The 13,243-nt window shown below is 41.8% G+C and overlaps 1 protein-coding gene across 4 annotated transcripts in view; it reads left to right on the top strand.

Moving 5' to 3' along the window:
- MYO7A (myosin VIIA) overlaps positions 1 to 1,125 on the top strand; it is a gene marked incomplete at its 5' end in the record, with an annotated part of 88,381 nt that extends 87,256 nt beyond the window's left edge. For all 4 annotated transcript variants that reach the window (XM_082627857.1, XM_082627856.1, XM_082627855.1 and 1 more), the window contains 2 exons: positions 138 to 257; positions 563 to 1,125. In XM_082627857.1, the coding sequence (XP_082483983.1) occupies positions 138 to 257; positions 563 to 652 (210 nt within the window). In that variant the 3' untranslated portion in view covers positions 653 to 1,125. The remainder of the gene's footprint in view (positions 1 to 137; positions 258 to 562) is intronic.
- Positions 1,126 to 13,243: the final 12,118 nt, after the last annotated feature.

The raw sequence follows: 13,243 nt of genomic DNA, 5'->3' as shown, positions 1-13,243 counted from the left end.
CTGGGCTCTACCCTTTGCTCCTTTTCTCGTCTGAGAGTCTGAGGTCCTTTGCGTGGGTGGTGTCTGTGGGCTGGAGCTGAGGAGAGTGAGGCCAGACAGTCCAGGCCGTGCAGCTTCACACTTCTCTGCTCCCCTAGGACATCTTGACCACCCACCCCTTCACCAAGATCTCCAACTGGAGCAGCGGCAACACCTACTTCCACATCACCATTGGGAACCTGGTGCGCGGGAGCAAACTTCTCTGTGAGACGTCTCTGGTGAGAGCTCTTCCTTCCAGGCCTGGCGGGCTCCCCTGCCTCACCTGCAGCTGCAATTGAGGGACCCACAAATTAGCGCCTTAATGTGAGGTCGCAACAGCTTAGAGCCCTAGATGTCTGGCTGGATGAAGCCAACCCTTCAGCTGTGTGGCTGGGGAGACTTAAGTAAGTCCAGAGGAGGGGGCAGGATCTGCCTCTGTCCGGGCTTCTGTCCACTGCAGTTTGCTGGGAGCTGTGTTCTGGGTCTGAGTGGGCGGCCGGGTCCTACATCTGTGCTCTGTTTATCTTCTTGCTGCTGTTTCCAGGGCTACAAGATGGATGACCTCCTGACTTCCTATATTAGCCAGATGCTCACGGCCATGAGCAAACAGCGGGGCTCCAGGAGTGGCAAGTGAACAGTGGGGAGGTGGTGCTGGCTCTGCCTGCTCTCTAGGCAGCAGCTGGTTCAGGACCATCAGCTACCTCTGCAGCCGGGGGAAGACCTTTGCCATCGAGGCAGGGAGGCTGGCCACCACTGACCGTACCATTGTGGCCTCTGACCCTTCTTCTGGTGCAGCGGCCTCGCCGGGATGCAGAACTCCCCTCCATCCACCCCTGAAGCACCCGGTTGGTTCTAGTCCTGGCTTGCTGTGGCCTTCCCAGTTGTAAAACCCTGTGCTCCTTGGATGCCGTTCTTATCTCAGACTAGCCCTACTATGTGACCTCTTTTGACTTTCTGTGCACCACCAGGAAAGGTAACCAAGAGGACTACCGAGTTCTTCATGCTGGGAACAACCAAACCAAGATTGTTCTGAAGCCTAAGGGACTGGCTTAATTCCCCTAAGTCCAGGAGCCTCAGCTGGGGTGAGGGAGACAGACCACTTTTATATATTAGTGTGAGTGAGTGCTGAGCCCCTGCTTGAGGCTCCCCTGATCACCTCAGGCATAAAGCATGTGTTCCATCTTCTGGCCCTGTAGTGTCTTTTCTGGGGGAGGGGCAGGATGTGGGGCCAGGACAGGGCCCTTTGGGGGAGTGGCCTATAGAACTGTCTCCTTGGTCTGTGCGTGCAGGGTCAAGCTGGTCTGGGTCTGGGGATTGGTTGGGGGTGCTTAAGGGGCAGGCTGAGGGGATGCTGCCCTGGGAGGTGGTGACCTAAGTGTGGATGAGTTGGAGATCCAGAGGGGGGACCAGCTTCTGGGCCTTACCTAGGGCCAGTGGAGCAAGAGTGGCCCTTGCATCCTGCCAGAAACATCTCCTTGGCTCATCAAGAAACCTCCAAGAACCTCAGGAACCATGCTGCCTTGGGATGAATCCTTACGTCCAGTGGGTGCCTGTAAAATATTACTTTGTGACCAGGATGGAACATACAAGTGTGGACGTGACCTGGGCAGGTCCGGGGGTGGGGGATTCAGACAGGGAAGGTGTGATCTGGGGGTGGGCATCCTTCTGGGCTGTGGCTGGGATGAGCGCTTAGAGAAATGACAGGGGAACGGTTGGCATGTTTGTGATCTGTCCTCAAGGCCCCCCCGGTACTTCAGCACAGCCAGCACAGCTCCACTTGCCCTCACACACTCAAGGGCCTGGGGTCACCTGCATGTAGGTGACAAACCACTCCACAGGGAGTGCTATTCCTGTTCTCTCCAGGTGCCTGTGCGGGAGGTGGAGGGGCTGGCTGGTGAAATGGAGGCCCCAAACCAGACAGCCCTGCTTTCTGGGATGACAGTGCTGCCACCTGAGGCAGCCCTGTCCCACCAATGTTCACATGACTCCACAGTCAGCCCGGGATACATCAGAGCCCCAAGGAAGGTGCTGTGGTACCTGCCCCTACACATCATCATATACATGGGAATATGAGCCCTGGAGGAGTGTGAATACCTGATGGGCACATAATGGAACACAACTTGCTGCTTCTAACGCTGGGCTCGCAGACAGGTATTCTCAGCTCTAGTTTCCCTTCAAAACCAAATGCCTTTGGGTGGACATGGGATTATGCCCATCACCCCACTGGGGAATCAGCCAATGACAAGCTATTAGGAAGCACCCACTGCACACTGTATGACAGGATGTGCATGTGGGATGAGATCTTTACCCCCAACTTGTGCCCATGCCACCTCTCCTTCCCTGACTCACTTTGGCACTCATCCCCTAGTCTTTGTCAGCCTGAGTGACCACAGAGGGTCTAAAGATTGCATCACTTACCTTCCGAGTTCCTGAGAGGTTGCCTTTTTAAAATTTTTTTAAAAATATCTTTATTGGAGTGTAATTGCTTTACAATGGTGTGTTAGTTTCTGCTTTATAACAAAGTGAATCAGTTATACATATACATATGTTCCCATATCTCTTCCCTCTTGCATCTCCCTCCCTTGCACCCTCCCTATCCCACCCCTCTAGGTGGTCACAAACCACCAAGCTGATCTCCCTGTGCTATGCGGCTGCTTCCCACTAGCTATCTATCTATTTTATGTTTGCCAGTGTATATATGTCCATGCGACTCTCTCGCTGTGTCACAGCTTACCCTTCCCCCTCCTCATATCCTCAAGTCCATTCTCTAGTAGGTCTGTGTCTTTATTTCCATCCTACCCATAGGTTCTTCATGACCTTTTTTCTTACATTCCATATATATGTGTTAGCATATGGTATTTGTTTTTCTCTTTCTGACTTACTTCACTATGACAGACTCTAGGTCAATCCACCTCACTACAAAAGACCCTGAAGGCCAAAGCAATCTTGAGAACGGAGATGGAGGAATCAGGCTCCCTGACTTCAGACTACTACAAAGCTACAGTAATCAAGACAGTATGATACTGGCACAAAAACAGAAATATAGATCAATGGAACAGGATAGAAAGCCCAGAGATAAACCCACGCATATATGGTCACCTTATCTTTGATAAAGGAGGCAAGAATATACAGTGGAGAAAAGACAGCCTCTTCAATAAGTGGTGCTGGGAAAACTAGACAGGTACATGTAAAAGTATGAGATTAGAACACTCCCTAACACCATACACAAAAATAAGCTCAAAATGGATTAAAGACCTAAATGTGAGGCCAGAAATGATCAAATTCTTAGAGGAAAACATAGGCAGAACACTCTATGACATAAATCACAGCAAGATCCTTTTTGACCCACCTCCTAGAGAAATGGAAATAAAAACAAAGATAAACAAATGGGACCTAATGAAACTTAAAAGCTTTTGCACAGCAAAGGAAACCATAAACAAGATGGAAAGACAACCCTCAGAATGGGAGAAAATATTTGCAAATGAAGCAACTGACAAAGTATTAATCTCCAAAATTTACAAGCAGCTCATGCAGCTCAATAACGAAAAACAACCCAATCCAAAAATGGGCAAAAGACCTAAATAGACATTTCTCCAAAGAAGATATACAGGTTGCCAACAAACACATGAAAGAATGATCAGCATCATTAATCATTAGAGAAATGCAAATCAAAACTACAATGAGGTATCATCTCACACCGGTCGGAATGGCCATCATCAAAAAATCTACAAACAATAGATGCTGGAGAGGCTGTGGAGAAAAGGGAACACTCTTGTACTGCTGGTGGGAATGTGAATTGGTACAGCCACTATGGAGAACAGTATGGAGGTTCCTTAAAAAACGAAAAATAGAACTACCATATGACCCAGCAATCCCACTACTGGGCATATACCCTGAGAAAACCATAATTCAAAAAGAGTCATGTACCAAAATGTTCATTGCAGCTCTATTTACAACAGCCAGGAGATGGAAGCAACCTAAGTGTCCATCATCAGATGAATGGATACAGAACATGTGGCACATATATACAATGGAATATTACTCAGCCATAAAAAGAAGTGAAATTGAGTTATCTGTAGTGAGTTGGATGGACCTAGAGTCTGTCATACAGAGTGAAGTAAGTCAGAGAAAGACAAATACCGTTTGCTAACACATATATATGGAATCTAAGGGAAAAAATGTCATGAAGAACCTAGGGGTAAGACGGGAATAAAGACACAGACCTACTAGAGAATGGACTTGAGGATATGGGGAGGGGGAAGGGTAAGCTGTGACAAAGTGAGAGAGTGGCATGGATATATATGCACTACCAAACGTAAAATAGATAGCTAGTGGGAAGCAGCTGCATAGCACAGGGAGATCAGCTCGGTGGTTTGTGACCACCTAGAGGGATGGGATACAGAGGGTGGGAGGGAGGGAGACGCAAGAAGGAAGAGATATGGGAACATATGTATATGTATAACTGATTCACTTTGTTATAAAGCAGAAACTAACACACCACTGTAAACCAATTATACTCCAATAAAGATGTTAAAAAAAAATCTTCCAACATACAAAAGCCCTGGACTAGATGGCTTCACCAGCAAATTCTATCAAACATTTAGAGAAGACCTAACATGTATCCTTCTCAAACTCTTCCAAAATATAGCAGAGGGAGGATCACTCCCAAACTCATTCTACGAGGCCACCATCACCCTGATACCAAAACCAGACAAAGATGTCACAAAGAAAGAAAACTACAGGCCAATATCACTGATGAACATAGATGCGAAAATCCTCAACAAAATACTAGCAAACAGAATCCAACCGCATATTAACAGGATCATACACTATGATCAAGTGGGGTTTATCCCAGGAATGCAAGGATTCTTCAATATATGCCAATCAATCAATGTGATACACCATATTAACAAATTGAAGGAGAAAAACCATATGATCATCTCAATAGATGCAGAGAAAGCTTTCGACAAAATTCAACACCCATTTATGATAAAAACCCTCCAGAAAGTAGGCATACAGGGAATTTTCCTCAATATAATAAAGGCCATATATGACAAGCCCACAGCCAACATCATCCTCAATGGTGAAAAACTGAAAGCATTTCCACTAAGATCAGGAACAAGACAAGGTTGCCCACTCTCACCACTCTTATTCAACATAGTTTTGGAAGTTTTAGCCACAGCAATCAGAGAAGAAAAAGAAATAAAAGGAATCCAAATCGGAAAAGAAGAAGTAAAGCTGTCACTGTTTGCAGATGACATGATACTATACATAGAGAATCCTAAAGATGCTACCATAAAACTACTAGAGCTAATCAATGAATATGGTAAAGTAGCAGGATACAAAATTAATGCACAGAAATCTCTTGCATTCCTATACACTAATGATGAAAAATCTGAAAGTGAAATTAAGGAAAGACTCCCTTTTACCACGGCAACAAAAAGAATAAAATATCTAGGAATAAACCTACCTAAGGAGACAAAAGACCTGTATGCAGAAAATTACAAGACACTGATGAAAGAAATTAAAGGTGATACAAATAAATGGAGAGATATACCATGTTCTTGGATTGGAAGAATCAACACTGTGTAAATGGCTCTACTACTCAAAGCAATCTACAGATTCAATGCAATTCCTGTCAAACTACCACTGGCATTCTTCACAGAACTAGAACAAAAAATTTCATAATTTGTATGGAAACACAAAAGACTCCGAATAGCTAAAGCAGTCTTGAGAAAGAAAAATGGAGCTGGAGGAATCAGGCTCCCTGACTTCAGACTATACTACAAAGCTACAGTAATCAAGACAGTATGATACTGGCACAAAAACAGAAATATAGATCAATGGAACAGGATAGAAAGCCCAGAGATAAACCCATGCACATATGGTCACCTTATCGTTGATAAAGGAGGCAAGAATATACAGTAGAGAAAAGACAGCCTCTTCAATAAGTAGTGCTGGGAAAACTGGACACTACATGCAAAAGAATGAAATTAGAGTACTCCCTAACACCATACACAAAAATAAACTCAAAATGGATTAAAGACCTAAATGTAAGGCCAGACACTATCAAACTCTTAGAGGAAAACATAGGCAGAACACTCTATGACATAAATCACAGCAAGATCCTTTTTGACCCACCTCCTAGAGAAATGGAAATAAAAACAAAAATAAACAAATGGGACCTAATGAAACTTAAAAGCTTTTGTACAACATGGGAAATCATAAACAAGACAAAAAGACAACTCTCAGAATGGGAGAAAGTATTTGCAAACAAAGCAAGTGACCAAGGATTAATCTCCAAAATATACAAGCAGCTCATGCAGCTCAATATCAAAAAAAACAACCCAATCCAAAAATGGGCAGAAGCGGTAAACAGACATTTTTCTAAAGAAGATATACAGACTGCCAACAAACACATGAAAAGATGCTCAACATTACCAATCATTAGAGAAATGCAAATCAAAACTACAATGAGGTTATCACCTCACACTGGTTGGAATGGCCATCATCAAAAAATTTACAAACAGTAAATGCTGGAGAGGGTGTGGAGAAAAGGGAACCCTGCTACACTGTTGGTGGGGATGTAAATTGATACATCCACTATGAAGAACAGTATGGAGGTTCCTTAAAAAACTAAAAATAGAACTAGCATATGACCCAGTAATCCCAGTACTGGGCATATATCCTGAGAAAACCATAATTCAAAAAGAGTCATGTACCAAAATGTTCATTGCAGCTCTATTTACAATAGCCAGGACATGGAAGCAACCGAAGTGTCCATCAACAGATGAATGGATACAGAAGATGTGGCACATCGATACAATGGAATATTACTCGCCATATAAATAAACGAAATTGAGTTATTTGTACTGAGGTGGATGGACCTAGAGTCTGTCATACAGAGTGAAGTAAGTCAGAAAGAGAAAGACAAATACTGTATGCTAACACATATATATGGAATCTAAGAAAAAAAATGTCATGAAGAACCTAGGGGCAAGATGGAAATAAAGACGCAGACCTACTAGAGAATGGACTTGAGGATACGGGGAAAGGGAAGGGTAAGCTGGGACAAAGTGAGAGAATGGCATGGACATATATACACTACCAAATGTAAAATAGATAGCTAGTGGGAAGCAGCTGCATAGCACCGGGAGATCAGCTCGGTGGTTTGTGACCACCTAGAGGGGTGGGATAGTGAGGGTGCGAGGGAGGGAGATGCAAGAGGGAAGAGATATGGGGATATATGTATATGTATAACTAATTCATTTTGTTATAAAGCAGAAGCTAGCACACCATTGTAAAGCAATTATATTCCAATAAAGATGTTTTAAAAAATAAATAAATAAGATAAAGCCAACCCCCAACCTTAGCTCAGAGCACCATGTTTTAAATGTCTTTTAAGACATACCCTGTTTTTTTGGTTCTTCTAAACAAACTTAATTCTCACCAGTCATTTAGTCAAGGCATTAAATATTTTTGTAGCCTAGTTATTCACTGACTGTTCCTTTTTTAAAAATAATTTTTTCTTGTTTTGTTTTCTTTTCTAACCTGATTCAAAAATGGACTTGTTTCAGTTTTCTTTGTTTAATCTGATTCCTCTGACTATTTCTATAGCTCTGACCTCATTTCTGAGCTCTAGACTCATATCCATCAGCCTACTGGTCATCTCCATATGAATGTCCTGCTGTAGACACCTCCAACTCAGTAAACCTGAATGATCTTTCCCTTCAAATCTACTCCATGTTCTGTGCCTCCAAATCTATAGATGACAAGATCTGAAACCAATGCCTCATTCTTAACAGCTTACTTTCCTTTGCAACACCCCGCCCACTTACACCAACCAAATTCTGCTTATTATACTTCCTATTAATTTCTATTCATTTCTCCTAGTCATTCCCTTGTTGATGTTAATGCTCACTAGGCACCTATCATCTCCCTGGGTACCAGCTGCTTAGTACTGCTATAATAAGCATTTAGGTAGTTACTGAGTGGACTCCCAAAGAATCTCACTACTTTCAGTTTACCCTTCCCCAAATCTACCTTTCAAAGATCAGGTAGTGACCTTTTTAAAATGCAAACTTGAATATGGTTAAAATTCATTCCTAAGGTTAAAGTTTAAGCTCCTTAAATTGGATCCTGTTTTTCTCTCCAGCTTCATCTCCCCACTACTCTCCTTCATCCCCACTCATATTGAAACTCCAGCAAAACCAAACCACTTGTACTGCTGTCCTACATCATTATGTATCTTTCTTCATGTTGTCCCTGCTACCGTACCAGGCTGGCCCACTTCCCACCCCTAACTTTCACCTGGTTAAGTCCTCTTGTTGGTGGAAGACTCAGCTCAGGAAGCTGATCTTCTTTGATCAACACCCCCTATTCCTCACCACCAGACTCGGTTAAATACTTCCTCCTCTTGTCCTATATGTCCCTCCAAACGATTGCACCCACTGAGATTAGGTAGCGATCAAGGGATTAAGAAATCTTTTGATATGATGATTTCCTGAAACTTCATTCTGACTTCTTCTTTAGACATGTTTTCTTCTTATCAACAGAATGAACCAACCTCTGGAGGTTGGTCTCATGTTAGGGCAAATATAAGCTGATCCTATCACTACTGGTTTTAAAGCAGAAACAAGAGAAAATTAAAGCATGCAAAGCAGAATATAAAAAGGATACCAAAGAGTTTATCAAAAAGTCTAATGATCACATCGTTATTTTGAAGAACATAAGTGCTCAATTAATCTCGGTGGGTGTCTTCAAACTTGACTGCAAAAAATCGATAAAAAAAGGTGAGTTAACTACATGATGTAGCATAAGAGACCACAGGTTCGCATTGGTATCTGGGAAATATTTTCTCCCAGCTTTACTGTCCCAAAAGAACTGACCCAATTTTACAGAATTATTATTCATCTAAATTGTTATTTAGATGAATATTGTAATGAATATTGTTCAAAGTCTAGTGGGCCAACTATGATCCTAGACAAAAAATATGATTAACTCATAAAAGATTGTGTTGGAAGAACTCAGTTATTTTTTCAAGACACTTTCAAACCTGCAAACAAAGATTGTCAGTCATTTTTTCAAAACTCTACCCTCCTGTAGAGTAGGGACTCTTAGTCCAATAGCTTCCATAAGGAGCAAGTCACTTGAGATAATAGTTTTTTTTTTCTAGTGATCATTGTTACACTATTATCTTGGGGAGAATTCTACTAAAAACAACAGAAAAGAGTTTGCAGTTTATTATAGCCCACAAAGCAGGGGACACGGGTTCATGCCCTGGTCCGGGAAGATCCCACATGCCGCGGAGCGGCTGGGCCCGTGAGCCATGGCTGCTGAGCCTGAGCATCCGGAGCCTGTGCTCCGCAATGGGAGAGGCCAGAACAGTGAGAGGCCCGCGTACCAAAAATAAACAAACAACAACAAAAAAAAACACAGCAAATTTCTAACTTGCCCTGCAGCCTACAGTCTAGGCAATAGCAATCCCAACCTTTATTTGTAACTTTCTAATTATTGTAAGAGCAATTCTATTATTACTGCTTGGTCTGAAAGATGAGTCAGGAGTTGTTTTAAGTACCAGTTATCTAAATCTACAAATTGACACAAAAAAGGGATAAACTCGAGACCTATAAATACATGTCACCTCACCAGCTGAGTGCCAGCCTCTGATTTCTCTTTCTTGGCAGCATGCTGGGGCTTGATGCCAGACTCTAGTCAACTGTACAGCAGTGTATCAAGCCCAAAGTCTGGACGTTATCTTTGCTAAATACATACAGTATTCCTGTTTTAACAACTGTCCTTTTTATTAAAAGTAATGAATCTCCTCACTTTTCAATGAAAGGTCATTGAAATTAATATTTTTCTTTTAATACACTCACATGAAGAACTGAACAGCAAGTCTGAAAGGGATACTAAATAATAATATTAGGGCTTAATCCTTTAACAACTTGACAAGAAAAAAACATAGAATCCCATGCTTTTGTACAGAGTTTCCTCAAGCAACCTGAAATGGATACAGGCTAGTATCAATGTAGATTGACCTTAGATTCTGTGGACAGGAAACAGTTATTGGCTAAGATGCTTAAGTACAACTTAGACTCCTAGTTGTTATTCTTGTATAAAACCTCCATTTTAGTGCCAGTTAAAGAATTCGAGACATAAAGTCTAACAAACCAGGTAATTCCAAGCATTATAAAATAGGACAGCATTTGCTGTGTGTCAGGGATTGTGTTAAATGCTTTGTACATGCTATTTTATTTTCTCAGAGTCTTAGAGGTAGATACTATCATTGTACTCATTCACAGATATAGAAACTGAGGCTCAGAAGGGTTAAGTAGTTTCTCCACAGTCACACATACCTCTGACAGAGCCAAGACTTAACCCAGCCCTTTTGACTACAATTACACTATGCTACTTTGTTTCCTTAGACCTCTCCAGTTAGTGGTTATTTAAGTTTTAATTAATAAAATTAAATAAAATGTAAAAGTCAATTCCTCAGTCACTAAACACATTTTAAGTGCTTAATAGTCATGTGTGGCTGGCACTACTCTACTGAACAATGCAGGTAGAGAATCCATATAGCAGAAAGTTTATTGGACAGTACTGGTCTAGAGTCACAGGTAACTGGGATGCCCTCCCTCTTTTCTGATAATGAGAATTACATAAAGTACCTTGTTACTTTAACTTCCAGGAAGTTCAATTCCAAAGTTTAAGCTCAAGTATAGCAATACTTTAGCCCCTGTGATCAACATATCCGTGCTCATCTTTTCCTTGATCTTTATTATCTATCTTTGTTTATTTATTATTACTTCATTGAAAAAGTTCTTGTTGCATGTTTTCTTAAATCATTTGAGGAAAAGGGCAGGATATGAATATAAATAAATAAAAATCAGGACACATAATCTGAGTTTTCCCTGGTATAATGTGCAGAATAGGACTCATGAGCCAACTATATGCTGTCTACAAAAAACTCACTTCAAATATAACAGTACAGGCTGGATTAAAGTAAATGGATGGAAAAGTTATATCATGTAAACAGGAAATAAGTGAAAGCACAAGAGGCTACATTCATACAAGATAAATTGTATTTCAGAGCAAAGATAATTACTAGAAACACAGAAGGACATTATCTAATGATGAAAGGGTCAATCCACAAAGAAGACACAGCAGTGCTAAATCTGTGTGCAGCAGACAACAGAATTGCAAAATATGGGAATGGAAAACTGATAGAGCTAAAAGGCAAAATAGATCCACAATAGTTCATGTCTTCATCATCCAACTCTCAAAAATTGATAGGGCAATTAGACTGAAAATCAGCAAATACTTAGAGGAATTCAACAACATCAACCAATAGGATCTAACGGATATTTATACAACATTCCACCCAACAACATCAGTATATACATTCATTTCAAATGCTTATGGAACATATACCAATACAGACCATATTCTAGGCCTTAAAACCGACCCTGAGAATTTAAAGGGATTTAAATCATACACAGTGTGCTCTGTGATACACTGGAATCAAATTAGAAATCAGAATGGAAAGATAACATGAAAATCTACAAATATTTGGAAACTAAACCACACACTTCTAAATAATCTATGGGTCAAAGAGCCTGCCACTGCCAGGGTCCCGTGATCCAGGGACAACTTTCCAGGGAGAACTGCACGGCGTGCCTCAGGCTGGTGCTACATCACGCCGACCTCTGCCGCCGCAGGTTCACCCCGCACTCCGGTACCCCTCCCTCGCCACTTCCCTCCCCCCAGCCTCAGTGAGCCAGAACTCCCCGGATCAGTGGCTCCTTTAACCCCATCCTGTCTGAGCAAAGAACAGACGCCCTCCAGCGACCTACACGCAGAGGCGGGGCCAAATCCAAAGCTGAACCCCCGGAGCTGTGCGAACAAAGAAGAGAAAGGGAAATCTCTCCCAGCAGCCTCAGAAGCAGCGGATTAAAGCTCCACAATCAACTTGATGTACCCTGCATCTGTGGAATACCTGAATACACAACGAATCATCCCAAACTGAGGAGGTGGACTTTGAGAGCAAGATTTATTATTTTTTCCCCTTTTACTCTTTTTGTGAGTGTGTATGTGTATGCTTCTGTGTGAGATTTTGTCTATATAGCTTTGCTTTCACCATTTGTCCTAGGGTTCTTTCCGTCCATTTTTTGTTTGTTTGTTATTTTTACTTAAAAATTTTTTTTCTTAATAATTATTTTTTTATTTTAATAAGTTTATTTTATTTTACCTTACTTTATTTTCTTTTATCCTCTTTCTTTCTTTCTACTTTTTCTCACTTTTATTCTGAGCCATGTGGATGAAAGACTCTTGGTGCTGCAGCCAGGAGTCAGTGCTGTGCCTCTGAGGTGGGAGAGCCAACTTCAGGACACGGGTCCACAAGAGACCTCCCAGCTCCACGTAATATCAAATGGCAAAAATCTCCCAGAGATCTCCCTCTCAATACCAAGACCCAGCTTCATTCAATGACCAGCAAGCTACAGTGCTGGACACCCTACGCCAAACAACTAGCAAGACAGGAACACAACCCCACCCATTAGCAGAGAGGCTGCCTAAAATCATAATAAGTCCACAGACACCCCAAAACACACCACCAGACATGGACCTGGCCAACGGAAAGACAAGATCCAGCCTCATCCACCAGAACACAGGCACTAGTCCCCTCCACCAGGAAGCCTACACAACCCACTGAACCAACTTTAGCCACTGGGGATAGACACCAAAAACAACGGGAACTATGAACCCGCAGCCTGCAAAAAGGAGATCCCAAAAACAGTAAGATAAGCAAAATGAGAAGACAGAAAAACACACAGCTGATGAAGGAGCAAGATAAAAACTCACCAGACCTAACAAATGAGGGGAAATAGGCAGTCTACCAGAAAAAGAATTCAGAATAACGATAGTAAAGATGATCCAAAATCTTGGAAACAGAATAGAGAAAATGCAAGAAACATTTAACAAGGACCTAGAAGAACTAAAGATGAAACAAGCAACGATGAACAACAAAATAAATGAAATTAAAAATACTCTACAAGGGATCAATAGCAGAATAACTAAAGCAGAAGAACGGATAAGTGACCTGGAAGATAAAATAGTGGAAATAACTACTGCAGAGAAGAATAAAGAAAAAAGAATGAAAAGAACAGAGGACAGTCTCAGAGAACTCTAGGACAACATTAAATGCACCAACATTCGAATTATAGGG

The sequence above is a fragment of the Mesoplodon mirus genome (assembly GCF_964341445.2).
Source record: "Mesoplodon mirus genome assembly, chromosome: 7".
NCBI classification, from domain to species: Eukaryota; Metazoa; Chordata; class Mammalia; order Artiodactyla; family Ziphiidae; genus Mesoplodon; species Mesoplodon mirus.
Note: the sequence above shows the minus strand (reverse complement) of the source record. Positions and strands in the feature narration are given on the sequence as shown.